General features: G+C 40.5%; 2 protein-coding genes across 4 annotated transcripts; both read right to left on the reverse strand.

The window, feature by feature from the left end:
- Window positions 1-125: 125 nt before the first annotated feature.
- Window positions 126-15,817, reverse strand: LOC100693694 (zinc finger DHHC-type palmitoyltransferase 5). Of its 2 annotated transcripts, none has more exons than XR_003222262.1 (12): window positions 15,666-15,817; window positions 12,267-13,798; window positions 11,700-11,821; window positions 11,356-11,513; window positions 10,648-10,820; window positions 10,399-10,501; window positions 10,183-10,274; window positions 9,793-9,925; window positions 4,758-4,866; window positions 4,491-4,597; window positions 2,677-3,718; window positions 126-2,360 (listed from the first exon to the last, which is right to left on the reverse strand). XR_003222262.1 is itself a non-coding variant. In XM_005467612.4 (12 exons), exons 3-12 carry the CDS (start codon window positions 11,734-11,736, stop codon window positions 2,255-2,257), a joined length of 1,944 nt encoding a protein of 647 aa, XP_005467669.2. In that variant the 5' UTR covers window positions 11,737-11,821; window positions 12,267-13,798; window positions 15,666-15,817; the 3' UTR covers window positions 126-2,254. The 2 variants fall into 2 exon arrangements, 1 of the variants encoding a protein (XP_005467669.2); XM_005467612.4 differs by having other exon boundaries at window positions 2,793-3,718.
- Window positions 15,818-17,793: 1,976 nt separating this feature from the next.
- Window positions 17,794-22,895, reverse strand: clp1 (cleavage factor polyribonucleotide kinase subunit 1). 2 transcript variants are annotated; one of them, XM_013270983.3, is made up of 6 exons: window positions 22,725-22,895; window positions 21,554-21,876; window positions 21,301-21,408; window positions 21,089-21,208; window positions 19,107-19,244; window positions 17,794-18,991 (listed from the first exon to the last, which is right to left on the reverse strand). In XM_013270983.3, the coding sequence occupies exons 2-6, from the start codon at window positions 21,824-21,826 to the stop codon at window positions 18,305-18,307; spliced, it is 1,326 nt and encodes a 441-aa protein (XP_013126437.1). In that variant the 5' UTR covers window positions 21,827-21,876; window positions 22,725-22,895; the 3' UTR covers window positions 17,794-18,304. The 2 variants fall into 2 exon arrangements, with proteins under 2 accessions (XP_013126437.1, XP_003444745.1); XM_003444697.5 differs by having other exon boundaries at window positions 21,554-21,828; window positions 22,725-22,894.
- Between the last annotated feature and the right edge of the window lie 547 nt (window positions 22,896-23,442).

A 23,442-nucleotide genomic window follows, 5' to 3' on the forward strand; every position in this document is an offset into this window, starting at 1 on the left:
GTCATTGGTTCTTTTGCTGCCTGTATTTATTGACTGGTTTGTTTACTTTTGTGTCAAAAAAGCCAAAGTAAAAGCTTGAGGTGAAACAAAGTAAGCCTGCGTGCATTGATAAAATCCAAGACACATTCTCTTTCAACAGTTTGACCTTTTTATTCTGACAAGACATCTTTTTAAAAATTCTTTATAAGGCCATTTTGGAATTTTTTTTAATGTTCTCGTTACAGATAGTTGAAACTCGTTCCATTCATCACAGCCAACAACAGCAATATTTTATCTCACATAGAAGTTACTTGCTATACGCACATAGGTTCAGGTTGTTCAGTGGCCACCATCCCTTGGCCAGAGCGGGAAGAAAAAAAAAAGTCAACACAGGTTCTCTTTATTTCTCTGTACGACGGCTGCTTTGTGCCTTTTGTGATGCTTTTTTTCTGGATACCACTCGCACAGAAACCGGATGGGCGTTTGACAATAATCTCACAAGAATGCACGCCAGGGAAGCATCAATGAACCAAAAAATAAAGTTTTTTTCAGAGTCACATGCACACTGAAGACACAGCCCTGGTAGGGTATAAAACTCGTACTGAACAGTGATATTTGTGTGCTTCAAGCATGTACTTTCTCCCCCAAAATGATGTGCCATGTTCCTTTTAACATTCTGCAAACACTGCTGTGGGCCTTGACAGAAAAAAATAAATAAATAAGCTTTCTGTAATGCCCAATCGTGAAAAACAAACACACTCCTCTTCTGATTTATCCCTTTCTTAACATGGCTGTGCATATCAAAGTGAGAAGTGTTTCCTAACAAGAAAAAAAAGCAAATGAAGCAAATTCTAAATACTTTAAGAAAAGTGTAAAAAATTAAAATGATTAGAAAAAAAATAAAAACATGCTTCACTATTAATGGTCTCAAGGCAAGGAAAATAAACAAACCCCAACGAACACACTCGCCAATTTCAAACCAGTCCCTCTCACATATTCAGTGGCATGGCATTAAAATTTAATGAAATATAACCATAGTTTCTATTTTCTCTTTAAAAAAAAAAAAAAAAAAAAAAAAAAAAAACCCCAACTATCTGGGACTGGTTTGAAATCATGTCCAGAACTACAAAGTTTCTTTCCACTGGTGAAATAAATAAGCCCTTCCCCGCTGCTCCTATTTGGCTGGCCATCTGTTAAAGGTATAAGGTTGCTAGCATCTTGATTGACTGACAGACAAAAACCTCTCAGAAAGAAAAGAAGAAAAAAAGAAAAAAAAAAAAACACCAAAAAAAACATACAATGATCTTAAAGCTACAAACGGATTTTGCATAATGTCTCTAGCATAAACATTGCGTACATTCCACAAAGATGCTTGTGCTGCGATTGTGAGAATTAACATTTCTTTGTGGCTTTTAAGAAAGAAAAGAAAAAAAATAACCTGTAATTTTTTGCCACTTCAGGTGTCCACCAAAGGATCATCATCATCATCATCATCATCTTTTTCTTTGGACAGTGAAAACTCCAGCAAAAACTTTGAATGGCTGATGCAGCCATCATTTATCAACAGGCAACTTATTTTTAAATCGCTTTCATGAATAATTACATACAGTATAACTGCCACCGTTATCAATAGTCATCTCCAATACCTGACGATTTCACCCAATAATCTGTATACATTTATATAAAACAATATTTAAAAAAAGACTTATAAAACTAAAATGATACTGTGTTTATAGACTGGACTCTTTACTCCATGATTCTTATCAATATACAGATTGTGTGGTCCGTTCAGAGATTATTATTGGTCAACAGTCCGAAATCCTCCCTCTTAAAGTTTTACATCCACTGGATAAAGGCCATCCTTTCTATGAGTGTCAGACACTGTTGTCAATACTCTGTGTGCTAATGTACCAAAGTAAAATGGCAAATCATTGACTAGCTATGCGTGCTCTATAGACATATCTGTACCCAGCCGTGATGATACAGTCGCATCAGTCTATGGCTCACAAAGTGGCTAAATGGAGACGATTGATCCCTGTGAAAAATGAACCAGTGTCCCCAGTTACTCTTTGTTCAAATCTGAAAGGCTGGCAGAGAAGACTGGCCAGTGGCATTACAAAGATAATAAAGTGAGTACCAGACAGGCCTGCTCCCTTAGTCCAGCACAGCAGGAGCCTGCAGTCATGAATAATATCCAGCTCAGGTAAAAGACAAGTGGAAGTTGTCCAGTGACTTTCTCCTGTCCTTGTGGCAGCTCATGTGGGATGTTTGTCACTTAAACCGATATCTCATATGTGGTCCCTCCGACGCCGGTTACCTTCTTCACCCCTCCCCCTGGTTTGGATGTGGTGTGATTAGCCAAGACTGGGCGAGAGGTGGATCTGATTGGACAGCCATTGGGAGGGGAGGAGCCACATCAGGGTAGAGGAGAGAGAAGAGAGGGAGATGCAGGTGAGTGGTTCTTTTCCAAAATAAAGCACAAACCACAGACGTTTCTTTACATGAGATCTTGTAAGGCATTCGGTAACTACACTAAGTGAGGACAGGGAAAAGACAAAAGGCTACAAGACAAAACAGCAGCATGGGCAGACGTGTCACATTCCAACAACTAAACCAAAAAGACTTACAGTTTACTATTCAAGCACTAAACAGGTAAAGACTGTAAGTAAAACATGAAGGAGGAAAAGGAAAACTCACACAGATCATGGAAGAAGAGGAGGGCTGACACAAACCAGGAAGGAAGAGGAGTAGGAAAAGGAGAAGGAGGAAGAAGAGTAGCAGGCTGACGGATCTGGCGACGGATCACTACTCACTGTGTAGCCTGTTGCCCTCCTCCCCCTCCCAGCACAGCGCCTCCTCCTGCAAGTCGAGGCTTGTGCTGAGGCCCTGCCTCCATATTGTAAGGCAGGGACTTGCCTAGGGAGAGGCCACGAGGAGGCGGGGAGACAGGGGGCTCGAGCGATCGAGCCCCAGGAGAAGAGGATGAGGAGGAAGGGTTACGAGGGGGACGGGAAGAGAAGTCCTGGTTATGCTGAAGCAGGTAGTGGGTCTCAGGTGGCCCAGCGGAGGAGGGAAGGGGAGGGCTGACAGCACGCAGGTAGGCCTTGTGAGGGGAGGAGAAAGTGGCAGAGCCCTGGAGCAGCTGCCCCTCCCTCTGCTGGGCAATCTGAGCTGAGAGAAAGGGCGACGTGTAGCCCTGCAGCGGAGTACTGGGTGACACCACCTCAGTCTGGCCCCTTACAGCTGAAGAGGGAAATGGAGCATGAGGCTTCTGTGGTGACAGCTCGTGGGCGGCTGACTCGAACTCTGGGCTCTCGGATGGTGTCAGCAGGCTATCATAGGACAGGCTGCCATTCCGAGGTGTCTGATTGGCCAGGCTTTTGTAGCTGGTGTCTGTGGTGCCCTCTGAATGGAGCGTGGCCAGCGGGTTATGTGCAGTGTGTGCTGAGCGCAGGCTGGAGGAGTGTGAGCCGCCAGTGGACAGAACCAGAGAGGATGGGTAGGAGGTGTAGGAGCGCCCAGTCAGGGAGTAACCTGACATGCCCCCTAACACCCCACCAGCAGTCCCGCCAGGGCCTCCGGGGCCCTCACCCCTTTCCCCTCCCCCTCTGCGCACCCCTACACCTCCCCCCACCACTGTGGTTCCATCCAGGCTGCTCGGCTCAGAGCGGTAGCTAGGTTGGCGGCTGGACTGCAGGATGGAAGGAGATGGAGAGTCAAGACTCTCTCCACGGATCATCTGAAGAGGAGAGAGGAGGAGAAACAGACCAAAGGGGAGAGGGTAAGGAAAAGTGTGATGAAGATGAAAGCAGGAGTAAAGAGGGGAGGGAGAAAGATGAAAATTACCACCTTGCCGTGGGAACAGAAAGCAGAGAACAGAAAGCAATTTTGTAGAGATTTTTAACAGGAAAAAAAAAAAAAAAAAAAAAAGAGTGGTGGGGAGAACTGGATGCTTGACCGGTGCTCTACTCAATCATCACACTACTGGATTGGGAATATTGACTGGTTTCAACAAGCACTAACACTGCATGTCAAAGACTGTGTGTGCCAACATATGAATGGAAATACAAAAACATATGGAACATGAACTATACATTGCAGTCAATGCAGTCTCAGGGGAAAAGGACAGATCCATTCAAACACACAGAGACAGCCAAAGGGATACAGGTATACACACGTACTGAGACTTACTGATCAACCGATGGCCACTGAATGAACAATTTAAAGTAAAAAAAAAAAAAAAAAGAGGGGCATGTATTAACCATTAAGGATTTAGACGGGGAGGGCATATAAGCCACCAACGCTTCCCCTGTTTCACGCATTAAGCTTGAGCACATCTGTGAGTTTTTCCACATTAAGCTATGTATAAATCAACAAGGATGTGTGCAGATGGTATTTTGATTTGATTATGTCTGTGTTTTAAATGTAATTAACTTCACTCTCAGCTATTTTTTCCTTTTCGTACATGGTTTACACAGAGCACTTTAAGGTGTCTGTAAACTAAGATCTACCTTGTTGGGATGTGTGAGTGCAGTGTGGTTTCTCCCTGGGCTGTTGTAGGTTGGCCGGTACTTATACATTGATGGCGTAGGTGGTGCTTCAGTCAGCAAGCTGCTCTCTGAGTGACAAGAAACCAAAAGTGACATTTGAACAAGGTCTGTTTATGATTAGAAAACAAACATTCATCTATTCACACAAAAGCTAAGAACTCTCTCTGCATATTCTGTCATACAAAGTGGCATCCTAGGTTCAGTTATACATTTTTATGTGCATCTCACCCTCTGTGTCAGCACGGGGCAGGCCAGGGTAACGAAGCTCTGGCTTTGGAGGAGGTGGAGCCTCTGCATCCGCTGACTGGCTCTCCATCTGATCTAGACTGCTCTTGGACTGGAAAAGACAAGGCCAAAAACAAAAAGCCATTCAGTGAAATCAGTGGTTGGACTGCCTGGAACAGAGAGCTACATCTGTAACATTTTCCAGGTTTTGATATCTGATTAACGTTGCAGACAATTTCAGGATCCTCTGGGAGTGAATTGTCATTTCTCATAAGCAAACATTAAAAAAAAAAAAAAAGTTTGACACCCAATTACAGAGGGGAAAATGTAAATAAATAATAAATTAATTAATTAAAAGAATGCATCTTTCATCACACAGACTCTTGAACGTTCTGAGTGTTGCCCTCCATGCTATGGAATCGCGACAGACACACACCTCTCTCAAAACACACAAACTTTCACAACATAGATAGTGATACATGGTAATACTAACAAGCTTTAAAGTCAATATTTGGTACAATGACCTTTATTATTCAACACAGGCAGCTTTCTAGTATGTTCTTTAAGTAGTCTTGAGGAGCAGTTCTCCAGGCTTCTTGAAGGACTCTTCTTTGTTGGTTGCATTTTGATCTGTTCTATGCCAAGATGATCCCACTCGTCATAAACACATGTAGTGTTCCATGCTTTGGGGAGACCAATTCATGACTCATAGTAGCACACTGCTGTTTTTTTGTTTCCTTTTCAATCCAGATCATTTTTACTGTATTTGCAGTGTCTTTGGGAGTACTATCAAAACTGAAGCCACTACCATTAAGATGCTTTCCACAAGTATTCCATGTTGGCTTAATATCTTGCAATTCTTTCCTGCAATCATAATTCCATTAATTATAACAAAATCTCCAACACCACTAGCTGAAATGCAGCCCTAAACCATTCACATGCATTTCAGCTAGTGGTGCTCAACAACTCTTGAACCAAAATTTCACGACACCTGTCATCACTGATTTTTCATTCCAGTTCTTGTACATTATTTAATGCCTGTCAATCAGTGTTATCTTCGGTATTTTCATAGATTCAACTAAAGAATTTCTATTTTTACGAGGCTGCTAAAAAAGAAGTACCTAAAGATGGAAGTTAAACTTCCTTCTCCCAAGTCAGCTGTTATGAGTAGGCACAATACTTAGGTACCTTTTTATGCTTAAAGAGTCATAGGTCAGAGTTAAATGGCTTAAAATTATGATTTATTAAATATGGCTTATAGAAAGCAAAATATAAATAAATAAAAAGGTATCAGAGACTTTGGCACAGTACTGTATTCTTGCAGATGAAGCCCTAAAAGGACCCACTGTGCCCATTTGCACGGGGATAGTCTCTCTCTCTCTCTCTCCCTCTCTCAAATTCAACATATTTTTATTGAGTAATTGTGGACACAGTTTACAAAGAAAAAAAAAGAACATTGGTAAATAAAAAGAGGAAAACAAACAAGCAAAGGGGAAAAAAAAGGCCAGAGAGAAAAAAAAAAAAAAAAAAAAAAAAAAAAAAAAAAAAACACAACAAAAACCCCCCAAAACCCAACAAAATAACAAAAGCCACAACCTGGGAGGGATTATGATATTAACTAACCCTTTCCTTAAGAACCACACAGAAGTTAGCTGCAACATCACTGAGCTTCACATTCCCATTAACACAGACAGATATCAGACCTCTATGGAAATGCAAATCCGTTAGTCAGCTGGAACATCCTTAAGTTGAAGTTTAGAGAAGTTTTTCAGAAAGAGACCCCAAATTTTATCAAATGTGCCCTTTTGGTTCTGGATGGAGCAGTGGATCTTTTCCAGACTGAGGCACGACATGAGATCATCAAGCCACTGAACATGGGAGGCGGGGCAGCAGCCTTCCACCTCATCAAAATGGCACGCCTAGCCAGGAGGGAACCAAAAGACAGCACCCTACGCTTTGCTATGGGAATATACTTATCATCCTCTCCCGCTGTACCTAAGAGAGCAAGTAGGGGGTTGAGAGCTAGATTCAGGCCAGTAGTCTTGTTCAAAATGCAGAAAACCTCCTCCCCAAAATTTGCCAGGGCAGGGCAGGTCCAAAACATGTGGGTTAGATTGGCATCATCAGACCCGCACCTGTTACAGCGAGGGTCTAAACTGGGATAAAGCTTAGCTATTTTGGATTTAGATAAGTGGGCCCTGTGGACTACTTTGAATTGTAATAGGGAATGACGGGCGCAGAGTGATGTAGAATTTACCAGAGAAAGGACTGAGTCCCAGACGTCATAGATATACCCAACTCCTTCTCCCATGTGGACTTGAGGCCTACAATAGGAGTTGGGGTTACACTGCAAAGTTTATTATAGATGCGAGACATTACACCTTTTCCTGACTGTAGCAAATTAAGGAGCTTGTCCAGTAACTTAGCAGCTGGAGCTTCTGGAAAATTGGAGAGGTGGAATTACAAAAAATGTCAGAGTTGTAAATATCTAAAAAAAAAAAAAAAGAAAAAAAAGAAAAAAAAAGTTTTGGGAAGACTGTATTTTTCTGACAGCTGATCAAATGATGCTAATTTACTGTGTATAAAGAGATCTTTAAAGTAAATAATACCTGCTCTAAACCAGACCCCAAACAAGTTGTCCAAAGTTGGGGGGAGGAATAGGTGGTTTGAAAGGATGGGGCTTTGAAGTGAAAAATGATTAAGATTGAAATGTCTCCTGTACTGCGCCCACACCCTGAGGGAGTGCTGAATTATCGGATTAGATGTAAAGTTGTCCATGGATAAAGGAAGAGAAGAACCCAAGAGAAATACCCTGAGTTGAGTCTAATTCCATTGCCAGCCAGCTGGTGGGGCCCACCCCCTCCCCAGGCTTTAACCAGTAGGTCAGGGACCGAATATTGGCAGCCCAATAGTAAAAGCGGAAGTTGGGGAGTGCCAGGTCTCCTTCAATCTTAGGTTTCTGTAAATGTACCTTGGCTACCAGAGGTCGTTTACCCTTCCAAATATAAGAGGAGATTATAGAATCTAGAGTTGTAAAGAAAGATGTGGGGATGAAGACTTGTAAAGATTGAAATAAGTATAACAATTTAGGACAGATATTCATTTTAATTGAATTAATTCGTCCGACCAGAGTTGTGTTCAGGGGTGACCACTGTAGAAGGCTTTGTTTGACATTCTTCAGTAGTGTGAAAAAGTTGGCTTTGAGAAGTTGTTTATACTTTCTTATAGTTGTAATACTCAGGTAGGTGAACTGCCTGGGAAACCTGACAAATCCATTTGAAACACGTCTTCATTTAATAGACAAAGTTTGCTCTTGGAGAGATTTAATTTATAACCAGAGACTTGACTGAAACGCGTGAGTAGTAACAATATAGACGGTAGGGAAGTATGTGGATTTGAAATAAAAAGCAATAAATCGTCAGCATAGAGAGAGACTTTGTGTTCAGTTTGACCTCTTTGTATGCCCTGGACAAGTTTACTGCTTCGAAAAAGCATTGCTAAGGGTTCAATAGCTAAATCAAATAACAACAGGCTAAGGGGGCAACCCTGTCGTGTGCCTCGTTTAATTTGGAAGGGTTTTGATTTCTGGCTATTAGTGCAAACAGATGCAACAGGGGACAAGTATAGGTACTTGATCCATTAGATGAAATTGGGACCGAACCCAAATTTTTCCAGCACAGCAAATAAATAGTTCCATTCTACACGGTCAAATGCTTTTTCCGCATCAAGGGAAAGAACACATTCTTGAGTGTCATTGGACGGCGTGTGCAGGATATTAAGAAGGCGTCGGATGTTGAAAAAGGGGTGGCATCCTTTAACAAAGCCAGACTGATCTTCAGATATGACTGCTGGCAGGACCCTTTCCAACCTATGGGCCAGTGCTTTAGCTAGGCTAGGATCTTAAAGTCAACATTCAAAAGCGAAATTGGCCTGTATGACGCACACTCAGTTGGATCTTTCCCCTTTTTCGCAATTAAAAGTTATGGAAGCATCGTACCAGGAAGTTGGCAGTGTGCCCTGTGTGAATGATTCAGATAGAACCGAGTGGAGTAGGGGTACGAGCTGTGGGGCAAATGATTTGAAAAATTCTACTGAAAAGCTGCCTGGGCCAGGGGACTTCCCTGACTGTAAGGAGAAAATTGCAGCGCTAATCTCTTCTTTGGAAAATGGTGCATCCAACATCTCTCTGTGGGTGTCTGCAAGCCCAGGAAAGTCCAAGCTTTTAAGAAAATTTGTCATTAGTGAGTGGTCGGTGGGAGATTCAGAGGAATAAAGCTTCAGATAATATTCCCTGAACGCGTCATTGATTTTGGCATGATCAGTAACGAGTCCGTCATCTCAGTTAATGGCGGTTATACACTGACTTGGCTTTAGACCCCTTATTTGGTTAGATAGGAGTTGTAACAGGCTCTCTTAAACAGTCCTTCGACCACAACTGAACTGACTTAAAGATTCACAATTTATATAATGAACTATTCTTTTAAAAGCAGGACACCAAGAAATGCTCAAAGCTCATATTCTACCATTGTCTTTTTAAAGAGCTCTGGAGTACACATTCATTGTGTACACAAGGTTATAGTTGGAAAATTCTGACAAAATAACACAAAGAAGAAGAACACTACTATTAAGTTATTAAATCTCTACTAATAGTATGGTCTGCAAAACTACACCTGCTGCTGCTTTCCAGCAGCTGCAGCACCAATATAAACTACATGAGCTGCCTGCTAATAACCAGACGGAGTTTCTGTGTTGCTCCTGACCTTTTAATATTTAAACATGAAATTCAAATTGATGAAAGATTTTCACAACCCCCCACAAAACTGTGTATATCTAGAAATCTGAGACCTCCTGTTGTATTTTGTACAATGCTCTACTTTGTATTCTTAAAGATAAAGACATGCTTACATGTGCACCAGATTTCTCTTTTCTAAAGCTCATACCACAGTAATAATATAGACATACAGCATATCTGTGGAGCTGTTATATCCAGACTTCTCTGTACAGACTGCATGTGTTTGTTCAATTCATTATAACTCACCCTAGTGCTATGTCGGTCATTCTGGATGCCGTTGTCCAAGACCTTGGCTTCTAGTTGAGCCTCAGTGAGAGCAGGTCTAAGAAAAGGTGGCTGAACTTCCACCGTCTGCCGGCCCCGCCAACGGCCTATGTATCTATAACACACACATGTAATCAAAAAGATATAACCCAGCTCTGTTGACCAACACATCACCCACTCACGCCAAAGGTCTGCATTACATATTTAATTACCTCAACAGACCAGAATGAACTATAAAAGAGTAGGGTGGAAAAGTGGAAGGGGGGAGAGAGCGCAATGGAAAGAAAGAGGTAGTGGAAAAGGAATAACTGCAGAGCCGAGTGTTAAACGGGGGGAGTAAACAGATGAGTGCAGAGAAGAAAGATTGCTGACCTGGGGGCTTGGGAGCTGCAGAGTACATGCGTAATATTCCTCAAGCAGCCGTTGGTGAAAGGGTTAACGCCTCCTCGAAACTTCCCTGTCACCTACGTAGAGGGAGAGAGATAAAACAGTTGCATACCTAACAAAAACACATTAACCAGTGTAAAGCATGCCTGACTTATCTCAGTGATGCAGACCGTGATTTGCACAACCACCTCTGGTATGTACCTGTTCATTTGTGGTTCGACCACGAGCCACCAGCACTATGTGAAACCCAGTCAGACCAGCGACCGGGACAAAAAACAGGCCAGCCACACACATCACACCCATACTGGTGGGAGGGTTGTCAAGGAAATCACAAAAAGAAAAACCCCTGTCATAAGACACAGGAAAATCTATTCCAATGATGTGTTTTGTGTTTGAGTTCCATAATGTGTTGTGCATTTCTATGACAGACTTATACCAAGTAAAGGATACGTAACAGCAGCACCTGGCGTGTCCAACTCCTTTTGGTGGTGCAGGACATAAACCAAGCCAAAGCCAAATACGTTCATGATGTGGGTTGTGAGAGAAAGTAAGAATAGGAAGAAATAACGATAATTCCTCCGACCAATGCAGTTGTTCACCCAAGGACAATGGTGATCAAAATCCTAAGAATAAATAAGAAGATTAAAAGATATCTCTGAGAGGGAAACGATAAGGATAAGCAACAACTACAGTACATCAAAATCGCATGTCCACACAATTTCTACCTCCCACACACACACACACGAAAACTAAGAATAGGACAGATCTAGGCTGTGTAGTCAAACCACACAGGAGTGTATAGAAGCCCACTGTGAAATTAGGACTTGCTATTAAAACTGAATGACATTTTAAACATGAATATATAACAATAATTTAGGTCATTTTATTAGATTAAGTGCTTAAAAATCACAGAAACAACAGCTTTCCAAGACTGTGTTTCCCTGCCATTTAGTTTATAGGTTAAAAATGAAATAGCATAACCAAGACAACAACAGAAATTTTAATTAAAAGATTTTTAGCATACATAATTACAAAAATTATCCCACTTTTAATGAAGTTCACTCATAGCTGTGTGATACTACTAATTCATTTCTAACTTTGAGCCACAAGAATACCCAGTCAACATTATTAAGCAGGGATAAATGTATAATTATGTACCTCCACACAGTTGTCGCACACTGAGCAGTGCGAGCAGCGCGGTGGTCGGTAGAAGCGGCACGTTGAGCACCACTTCATGCGCACCTGGATGCCTTTGATCTCCACTGTCTTATAGAGTGGAGCACGGAAATCATCCTCTTTGTCCTCATCTTCCTCCGCTGCAGGCAACAGACACAACCTGAGATTAAACTTGTATCATAATAACCTAATAATCATGTCACAGGGTCTCTCTAAATTACTTTATAGGCAGTGAGTATTCCAACAAATAGTCTTATTTTGCATGTACTTTAAAAGTATTGCACATGCATTATTAGGACGTGACATTTTACTTTCTAGAAGTTTACCTCTGGGGAAGATTCCAGGATCCATAAAAGTGGCCATGCAGAAGTTGGCGAGGGTGAAGAGGAAGATTACGGCATTATATATAGGAATGACAGAGGACAAATGCTCTGACAACCATGGGCACCTGGAGAGTGTTAAGTAGGATGGAAACAAAATTACAGTTAGACAAGCTTCCACCAATCCCCACACTTAGTGGTAAGATGTGGAAAGGAAAAAAAGTAACCAAGTAACATTTCACACTCCATCATCAACTTCTTATAAGCTTATGTGCGAGCTAAGCAACTGCCCACAGAAGCTGCTCAGTGGCAGAAATAGGAGACTGTGCTTGTGTTGGGGAGGTGACAGGTGTGGCTGCGATAAACTATGAGCAAATGTTCCTGAAAAGCTGTCAACTTACTTTGAATGAATAAACATTAAAAGAACAGCAAAATTAAAAAAAAAAAAAAACTGAATATAATGCATGTTGATGTTTACACATCGCTCCAGCATGTACAAACACATGTGTATGTACACACATGTAGGCCCTATAAAACCATGTTTGATATGAAACAAAACCAAGAAACACTCACGTGAAGCAGAAGAAGAGCGTCGTGGCTCCGACAAGGAAAGTGGTGGCTGCAGATACCGGGACGTACCGGCTGGGTCGAAATGGACGGGGGGAGCAGAAGCAACGCCACCTACTCCTCCCCCAACCCCCCCACTGCTGAAGCCAGGCATCAGAGATAGAGAGAGGGTGGAGGAAGACAGAGAGAGGTAGCTATCTACTGTCTACCTGCTGTAAAGGGATGCTTTCCAGGTCAAAATGGCAAATGTGGTGTTCGTCTGGGAGGAGGGGCCATAGCTACTGACTGGAAAAGAAAACCAACACTATGCAAAGCAGCAACTAAAGGGAAACATGAGGGGTTTTCTGTGTCCAGAAACTAAATGTCTCCCAGTACTAATATAATCACTAAAAAGAGTGATTTTTTTTTTTTTTTTTTTTTTTTTTTTACATAGCAATATACAAACTGCTATGTGTACAGCTTGTTGTAAATATTTAATTTGTGTGCATAATCTTAATAGAAGCTTATAAAAGCAAAACTATACAAGAGCAGTGTGATACAAAAATATGTATAGGTAATTCATAAATATTTTTGTATGGCTTTAATGGAACTGTATTTGGTGCAACAATATAAATAAATCTAATCTTCTACTGTTACTCCCTGGCACCAGTGCAACCGTAACACTGCTGTGCATATATGCGAAAGGACCAGCACTCACGCACACAACACTGGAGCAGCTCAGGGTTTACATTAATGCTCCATCACTGGGCTTCAGTTCTGATTATCCCGCTCAGTGAAAATGAAAAGACCAGAAAAATTAAAGAGATAAGAGGTAGTGGGTGTACAGCCAACAGGCCGAGAGCAGAAGCACATGGAGGAGAACAGGCAGAGGATTGAGCGCAGCAGCTGCTGATGACTTCTGTGATCCTCCAGAGAAGGCTTATTTAGGCACTGGGTGGGTGGAAGAAACGGAGGATAGTGGCAGGAGGGAGAGTTCCAGCATTTCAAACTTAGTCCACAGGGGAAAACAACTAAACAAACAAATTCAGTTCTAAACCAGTTGTGGGAAGCCGCTTAACATCAAACTAAAGTCCAGCTGGGATTTGTTTTCAAAAAAGCTGCTATTAAAAAGAAAATAAAAATCATAAAAAAAGATGTCTAGCCTTTTATTTACTAGGAAAATAACTCAAAAAACCAAGTGGAGTCCCCTGGATCTTCTGAGACTCCTGTTGTCAGTCTCTGTGTCGTTAAGGGCACAAAACCAACTCATTCCACATGGAAGCCCCGTGTATGTCACCGAGGTGTCACCACTTTTTGCTGGGATTGGGTCTTCCACCTCCAAATTCTCTGCAGATTGAGCTCTTTTCCCATACTGCGTCTCCTAAAGAAAGCCACGTAGAGCTTGGATGTCACATGGTTGGATGGATTTCACACCTTTTTTTCCCCTCAAATAAACAAACCAAAAACCCCAAAACAAACAAACAAAAAAAAAAAAAAAAGATCTTTGGCTCTTTTTCTTCTTTCACACTTGGGTTCTTTGTTCAAGTTGCTGGACAACCCTGTAAGAAAAATAAATCACACAGAAACTCAATGAGCAGAACAAAGACAGGACTAGAACTAATTTGTTTCAAATAATTAAAGCTTAAATGAGCCCTTGGTTCAGATCAGTAGTGTCCAACCAGTTTGTTCCCACAGTACACCTACATTAATAGTCCCACAAAGTCTATATAGCAAGATGAAGGCACTTCTAGCTGCAATTTTGCTTCACTGGAACACAGCATGCCACCTATAATTTAGTAGTTTGAATCACACAGAAAGTAATCTTTTTACCCCTCCTGCTATCAATCAGACCCTCTGACCTGTAGAAATATGGCAAATTAAAATCTTATTCATTATTTTTTTGTGTAGCTATAACAATATTTGTGATGACTTCCGCCTCATGACAAGAAGGTCCTGGGTTCAAATCCAGTTTGAGACCTTTCTGTGTGGAGTTTGAATGTTCTCCCTGTGTCTGTGTGGGCTCTTTCCAGATACTCTGCCTTCGTCACACAGTCCAAAGATAAGGATGAGATTAGGTTGATTCCTAATTCTGAATTAGCCCCCCTGCAATGCTGAAGTGAAGTCCTACCTGCCTTTAGGAAGACCATTTTGGAAACCCGGGATTAGAGTAATGGGTTTTTGATAACCACTATATTTGCATTACATTTATTATCTTTGTCCTATGTGGTGGCAAATTAAATCTTTGCATCTCTGACTGCCAATGTATAATACATCTCATACCATAAGCGTGGAATCTAGAATTACCAAATATGTTTGAAAAGATGTATACTACAATGTTTTGCAGGTAGCCTTCAATGTATTTCCTTGTTAAATCACAGGCCAAAGGTCTTAGTTTGATTTCACAACAAACCAGACTCACTGACCAAGTTCCTCCTTTCTCTACAAGCTTGCCTTAAGCAGTGTGGGTATTTCACCATAACCCCGTCACCACCTCAGTGCCCTCAGGTTGTCAGATGGAAATACCTTCCACGAAGGGAAACTGAAAACAACACACAACGATCTGTGGTAAAGATGCACGCCTTTCACACACACAATCACGCTCATACTCCTTAACTCCTGTAGAAAAACTAGTCTGTGACTACACTGAAAACGGATCCGAAGCAACAGTGTAATCTGATCGTTTGGACACACCCCTTTCGTCAACAACCATCCGTACTAACAAATGGCAGAGAGAGGTGTCAGTAGGTAATAATCGCACTTGCCCCAAAACTACCCCCCCCGACTATAATACATGTTAATCCTAAAATCTCCGTGTCAAGCATTGCTTATCATGTCACCGCAACAATCTACACATCGCATGCTACAACGTTAAGTGGCCGGTCAAGCAAATTTAATACATTTTCCGAGTAACAGTGACATACTCGCGCTTGATTTTTGCCGTCTGCTTTAAATCTACACCCCTAGACTGACTTTGACTTTCCTCTCAAAATGAAACGTTACACATACCAACCGTTAAACAGCAGGCCAGGGCAGTGCTAGGATTCAGTCAAGACCAGCTAACGTTATCATAATCAGCTGCCAATACCGTGAACCTCATCAAAATACACACACCACTGTTTTAAAACCAAAAGCCGCCGAGAAGTAGTAGCCCGTGCGACCTACTAAAAACCGATTAAAACACGACTCATACTTGGAAATCACAGGATACTGAGTAGGTAACCAAACAGTGAGCTTTTACCTAGCCTCGAAAGTTTTTTTGCGACACTGTACGATCCTTTACCACAGCTATAAGAGTTAGCTTAACATTAGTTATCTGGCTAGCATGGGAGCTGTACAGTAGCAAATAGATTTTCATTAACAACTGACGAGACAACTGTGGCGAATTTCACCTGAAAAATGGCTAAAAAGAAGAGGTAAAACACACACCTAATCACGAACTCACGAGGTGTCTTGCTTGTAGGGTGTGGGTCGATTCGGTCCTTCTTCAGTTAGCCGCTAGCAAACTACTTAGCTCGCCTGCTAGGCCGACGTAGGAATCCCGGAAGTAGCCCGTCAGCCCTCAGGTGGGGCAACCAGCCAATCACAGACATGGAAGGCGTCGACTCTGGGAAAAGAAAAACACTGTGCGTGATGGGCCAGTATTTTTTTTTTTTTTATTACTAGAAGTAATTCTATATAGATTAACCCTAAAAAGATTATGTATTATGTTCTAGGAACATGTGAGTTCTTTCATACACTTTCTGAAAGACAGTAAAGTACGATTTGTATGCCACAAAACAAACAAGCGCTGCGCTTGAAGCAGGAATATTACACTGTAATGTCATAAATGTGAATAATGCAAATAGTTAAAGGATAAGGAAAATTGATGGTGGAATGAAGAAGTACTGGTAGTGTTCAAAGGAAGAGGTTAGCGAAAAGAAAGTGGGAGACAGATAGTAGACAGGAGTTCCTAGTGGCTAGTTGGTAAAGGAAAACGCTTATGACACTGGACACTAAGGAAGGAGAGATTAAGCTGGAAAGGATGTGCAGCAGTTTGGATGATTAAGAATAGAGATGGAAATATACTTATCAGTGAAAGAGTGTATTGAGATGATAGAAGGAGTTCGTTTAAGAGCTTTGCGGAAAGTTAGTGAATCATGGGTTGGTTGGGTTCATGGTCGGGGTGGGTTTACATCAGGGATCTGCTCTGAGACCCTTCTTGTTTGTAATGGTGATGGACAGTTTGACATATGAGGTAAGCCAGGAGTATCTGTGGACTATGATGTTTGCAGATAACATTGTGATCTGTAGTGAAAGTATGAAGCAGATGGAAGAGAGCCTGGAGAGGTGCAGGTATGCAGTGGAGAGAAGAGGAAAGTTAACAGCAAGATAGAATACATGCGTATGAATGAGAGGAATACAGCTGTAACAGTGAAGCTGCAAGGAGCAAAAGAAAAAAAGAAAGAAAGAAAGAAAAGGAAGTTTTGCTTGAAAACCGCTTTAAAACCTAAATTCACAGAAGTGTGGCAAATCCACCAAAAATGCTTAAAACAACTCACCTGGAACATACCTTGGGGGGGGGGGGGGGGGGGAGTGCTATACACCAAAGAGAACAACTGCTGTTTAAAAAGAAAACAGCAGTCACACCAGATACTGAATTTTATTTATTTTTTTAATAAGGAGTTTTATTTGCCATAAGCTATTTTCTGAAAATATTTTGAGGGTACACCCACTTTACTTGAAATGGTTTTACACAATTTCTTTTCCACAAAATTCACAATCTACGTTCCAGATGGCCATCTCAACCCCCCACAACAGACCCACCTACGATTAATCCACACCCTGCTGGTTATGACAAATGGTTAACACTGACATGCAGAAAATAGGTGCAAAGAAACACTACATATGGCAGGCAGTGAATAGAAAAGAAAAATTAAATAATTGAATAAAACCACCTCAGCCATAACAAAAAGGTTCAGAAAAAACTCTCAAAATATTATCAAGAAAAGATTCAAAGACAACAAATGTATACAAAATTATTATTGAACCACTTATTTATTATATACTTAGAGATATTTGCACATATTATGCATCACACAGTGTTGTTTTTGTGTATGCTTATAACTCATGTTCCTAATGTTGTCATACATAGAAACGTATTTGTGTTGTTACTCTAAAAAATTAAAAGAGCATCTGCGTCTCAAATGTACTCAGTGTGGTTTGGTAAGCTGGTAAGTGTTTACAGAACAAATATTAAATGACCTGCTAGTGTAGTGCTCCCAAACAATCCCTAGCATGCTGGTACTGTGTGTGTTTTAATGAAGCCTACAGGTTATTATTGTTTGCCTTTCTTTTGTCAAAACAGAAAACCTACTGAATAAAACATATTAAATTTCTTTAGGAAAGGTTATAAAACTGCAAAGTATTCTCAGGTTTGATTGCATTAGAATTAAGTTCATTAAGTGTGTTCCATCCTGAGTTCATTATATATTGGGTATGTAGGTAATTAAAGCATTGTTTGTTAGTAACACATACTAACAATGGCAGAGAGTGTAATTAAAAACAAACACACAACTTTTTACATTTAAAAATTTATTACTCAAGAGGAAAAAATCTTTATGAAACAGATTATGAAGAAAAGTATTTTTTCGTTGCTTTGATAAAACATCCTTTTCTACAGACAGTGTGGTCTAGAATTTACAGCTGCTTTCAATTTCTATTAGGGATGCACCAATTCCCAGCTGATGCTAAAATTGATAATTAACATAACAAATTGGCCAATGGTTGGTGTGGAGAGTAATGTTTTGTCTTATTTAATTCCATCTTCTGTGCCATTAAACCAAAAATCTTCAGTATAAAAAACTGCTTCTATCATCTTATTGTTGAGTAAGTAGAAATTAAATCATAAAATGTATGAAACAGGCTAAAAACTGGATTAACATCAACCCCCCCCCAAAAAACTGGTGCATTCTGAATTTCAACACTTAAATAGTTTTCTCTGTAAAGTACAAACAAGATATCCTTAAAATAAAAAGGTAACCCAGCAGGACGTCTTCCCTCCAAGTCCTCTCCTCTGAGGGCCTGCTTCATTTCATATCCATGAAGCGAATGTCCATGATGAGCAGAGTATGCCTGGGCAGGGGTCTAGGTGCTGGGGAGAGCACCTTCATCACCTGTGCCTGAGTATCTACATGAGTCACCACAATAAAGCCACACACCGGACTCTCCACTATGCCCTTTCTGGCACCTTCATCTCCATCCTCAGCGCTGCTCACGCTTAGGACATGGTATGTGAGGTCTCTTCCTGGAGTAACAGGCACCAGCTTTAGCTGTGTGTCATCCTGGGACATTCCCAGTGGCAGGCATGAGTCCGGGATGGATGGAGCGCCGATTTTGTAGATGCGAACGTCTGAGAAACGCACTTCGTAAGAAAAGGGGTAGAAAGTGACTCCACGGAAGCCGTAGAAATACTCGCGGATCTTCTCATCCCGAGTATCCCGCCGACACTCCTTGGAGCGTTCCACGACTCCCCCGGACTTGGGTAGGAGCACAACCCGCACAAAGTGAGGGAGGTCTCTTTTGAGTTCATTGTAGAGCCTTTCATGGTCCAACACCAGAACCACATCCACCTGAAAGGTTGACGCACAGTGGACCAGAGCCTGGTATCCAGAGCCCTTCACCCAGCCACAGGTGTTGATGATGCAGCCTCCTACGCTGGCTTTCCTGTTCACTTCACAGCGCTGGGAAAACACCTCAGCCAGGCACGATGTCAGCTGCATATTGTGACAAAAAGATTTAAATGCTCAACAGGTAAAGACAATGTATGACAAATTTAAAGTTTTGTCTTCAGACTATGTCAGGAAGGGTCTAGACTCTTTCTTTTTTTACCTTGTTGTAAAGTTTGATGTTGGTCCCTGGACTAGTAGAGCCAAAGTGGTACACCAAAGGAGCCTGGACTGAGAAACCCTCCTCCACATCCGCTGGACGCTCGATGCAGAGCGCTGACACTGTGCCGGGTACAGACACCTGAAGGAGCAGATTTTTTTTTGTTTTTACTACTCAAACTGATAACAACTGCATTTTTTTTTAGATCATCTACAAAAAACAGATAACCCAAAGCAGATTAAAAACAAACAAAACAAACATTCTAAGGTACACGATACCATCTGTGGAAGCACTAATCATGCTGGATCATATGAAGAAAGCCATTTTGTCTGTGTCCTACATAAAACAAATGTCCTGTTCAGGATTGTTCAGATTGTTACAATAAGCATAGAGTGTAATCAAATGAATAAAATAGATACTTTATTAACAGACATACTGTAATTTACAAACTTTGACCAAACTGCTTCATAATCTATATTACCAACAAAGGCACGAACGCCTATTTCCTTATTGTTCCAATTAGTAACTAGTATTTTCATTAAAAAAAATACTTGGTATTTTAACAGTTTTTAAATTTACACTGTGTTGAAAAAGTATTTTCCCGCTGCCAGATTTCTTAATTTTGGGTATATTTGTCACAATTACATGTTTCAGATTAAACAAATTTTAATATTAGACTAAGGTAACCTGAGTAAATTGAAAAAAACAAAACAAAAAACAAACAAACAAACAACAAAAAAAAAAACCACTTAAATGATGATTTCATTTATTAAGGGAAAAAAAGCTATCTAAACTTACCTGTGTGAAAAAGTAATCTGCTCCCTTATTGAATCATAAACTGAATCACTAACTATGATTAACCACATTTTCTGGAAAGCTGAGCTCAATTTTACTAGCCACACCCAGGTATGATTACTACAAGACCTGTTGAATCAAGAAATACAGATCCTGTATGACAACGTGAAGTGGGCTAAAAGCAATACATTATGCTATGATCTAAAAGAACAGTTGTGAAACAAACTGACTTCCATGGGAGAGTTCAAACGAGAAAACCACTGCTAACAAAAAATAAAGCAAAGGCTCATCTCACATTTGGCAGAAAACAACTTAATAATCCCCAAGACCTGTGGACTAATGAGATAAAAACTGGAACTATTTTGATCAGCAGTCAAACATGGTGGTGGTAGTATGATAGTCTAGGGTGCTGTAATTCATGGAACCTCTATGCTCTCTATGAGAAAATCCTGAAGGAGGGTGTCTATCAGTTCAAGTGCACTTAGCTTATGCAGCAGGATAATGACACAAAACATGCCACCACGTCCACCTCTGAATTAAAGATTTTGGTGTGGCTTACTTAAAGCCTGGACTTAAATCAAATTGAGATGCTTGGAAACCCTCCAGTGTGGATAAATTAAAACTATTCTGCAAAGAAAAGTCATCCACAATTCCTCCAAAGTGATGTGAAAGTTATTCGCAGTTATTACAAACCTAAGTATTTTCTAAGTATTTTCCTGGAAATGATGGCACAACCAGTCACTAGATTTAAGGAGCAAATATGTTTTTCACACAAGGCCAGGAAGGTTTGGATAGTTTTTCCCTTAAATAAATGAAGGGAGCAATTCAGTGCTCTCAATTCTGTGCAGAAATCTTTATGTTCTGACGTTTATTGCAATAACTTGAATTAACACCAGTGACAGTAAACAACTGAAAGACTAATGTTCTTTTTCTTTGTACAGATATTAAAACAGACACCAGGATTTTTTTCCAGAACTTGTGAATCTGATAAAACAGAAAAAGCCACATGGACAGATCAACAGGGGGATCATCACAGCTATAAAGCTAAATAAACAAAGTAGATGCTGTACATGCTTTAGCATTACTTTGGACAAAATCAAGACAAACTGAGTCTGCAGGCTGTAATATGCAATATTCTAAATACCAGCCAACTGTTTGATATTTATAATGATAATTCCACTTGATCTTACCCCGCTCTGTCCAACATCCAGTTCCACGAATGTTGGCCTCCTTCCAACCCTCACAGCATAGCTGAGAAGCATCCGACACACCGTTGACTTCCCAACATCTGTCGGTCCCACCACCATCACCTGAGGGTCGATTTATTATTTAGTATTAATCCAAGAAGTATTCATGGGATCTGACAAGTTCCTGAATGAAGTAGTTCCCCAGTCAAACGTACCCTTGGTCCTCTCTCATTGTCACGCTCTGCTTGTTTTCTCATCTGTTCAAGGGCTGCATGTGTGTTTAGGTAGAGCAGCATGGGTGTATCCTTGGACACATAAGCAACCTGCGATGGTGACAGCAAGACGATGGTTATTTGTGGCTTTGCCTTTTTTACCCAAAGTAAAACACACAATGATGTGACAAAACGTAACACAACAGACACATTTGAACTTTCCCAAATCTGCAAGGATTCCCATCCACATGCTTACCTCTGGCTTCCCATAAAGATTCACACTGCAGCCTTGCCAAGTGAAAACCGCAATCTTGGAGCCTGGTCCAAATGTATACTTTTTGTTTCGGTTTAGCTCGGAGCCAAACACCTCAGCCATTCCTGTGAGGAGCTCCAGTTCAACTTGTTCAGCTGCTTCCCCCGACTCCACCTCAAAGCGAAGTTCAGTCTCCTTTTCCAGGTCATACCTGGTGCTGGCCTTTCCAGCTGCTGGAGCATCTTCACTCGTCTTTTCCACCCCCTCTGTTGCCATGACTGTCAACAAGAAACTTCAGGTTGCAATAACTTGGCAGAAGTAGCATGCTGAAAAGCAAAAGTTACATGCATACCATACATAAAGTAGTAATACGACAAAACATTACACACAGCTTCTCTAATAAAGCAATGCTTAAAGGAAAGTGTGTTAACACAGATGTTTATTAAGTATTTACAAATTAAAGTCACAAGCTAACTACTGAAGTCCCATAACTTTTTAATAACACTAATTTTAACTCTAGCATTACCCTTCACATTATTTTAAATTTGGTGTTTGAACATTGTATGCATAAAGGATAAACTTGACCACACAGAGTAACAGATCCAATTGTTTAAATATTGTGCTCGGTGTTTTCCGGCAGGATTATTCAATGTCAGATCACGACATTTTTTGAACATTTTCTGCTTGACCATTTTCGATTTCCCTGAAAGTTTTATGGTCCAAAGTTGGTCCATATATTTTCACATATTAATTCTTTGAAAAGGGTTTTCTATATATGAGACTATAAGTTCACAGCAATAATATAATATAACAAAACTTTGGACCGTAAGATTTTTATGCAACTCGATGTAGTCCAGCAGAAGGCCCACGATAATTTGAAATGGAAGGACACTTCAGTGATTTTGTCCTAAAACCACGGCGGTGGGATTAATCTTGGCTACCTGATAAGCCAAATTGCAAAAACACACCTGATTACGGACAATGATAGGTTCAAATAAAGTTAAGAGGGAAACCAGTTAAATCAACAAACCAGCTAGCGGAGCCACCGGGGGTAATTCGACCTTTCTAAGACTAGCAAAGGTCGAATGACTGCTTACAAACCCGTTAGATAATTCTCGCAACGTCAAGCAAAAGTCTAAAACGTAATAATTTGTAATATATAAAAGTTACGCACCAATTTCAAGACTTGTTGTAGAAAGAAATCGGTCCCGTGCTCATGAGGAACCGTTGAAGTGTCTGGTCGCGTGATAATGACGTCACATCCTGGCAACTATTAAAACAAAATGTTCGTTTGCCAAAAACGGAAGACTTTGAATCCTTTTTGTGTGTCTGCTATCCTTGCTTATATTGATATAAAAAACAAAACAAAATTTCGCAAACACTTAGCAGACGATCACTTTTTGGGTGTCATTGTGTGACGTCCTCACAACGCGACGTGTTTATATTAGTTTTGCACGTGTGACACAAAATTCATTATAGCATCTACTTTGTGACAGGAATGTTTTTCTACAAGAACTTTACTATGAAATGGGAAAATTCTGTATTTTGTTTCTTTCGAAGGCAAAAAATGAGGATGTATACTTTATAATAAACCTGTTAGTTATCTTAGCTAAATTTTATTTCCACAAATGCAAATACAACCTAATTTTAAACAGTACTATAATGATAGTCTATCTTACATAAAATTGATTAGTGGTTCACTTAATAAAAAGGCTATAAAAACAATTATTATTTGTACTAATTAAAAATTATCTGAATGTATGTAACGTTTTACATTACACCCCCTGGCATATGTTAATTATGTTTCAATTTGTATACACTCTCTGTATACTGTTGCTTAATAAAGTTCTATTAAAAAATTGGGGTGGGGGATTTGGGATGGCTTGATTTCA

Source organism: Oreochromis niloticus, linkage group LG2 (assembly GCF_001858045.2).
Source record: "Oreochromis niloticus isolate F11D_XX linkage group LG2, O_niloticus_UMD_NMBU, whole genome shotgun sequence".
NCBI lineage: Eukaryota > Metazoa > Chordata > Actinopteri > Cichliformes > Cichlidae > Oreochromis > Oreochromis niloticus.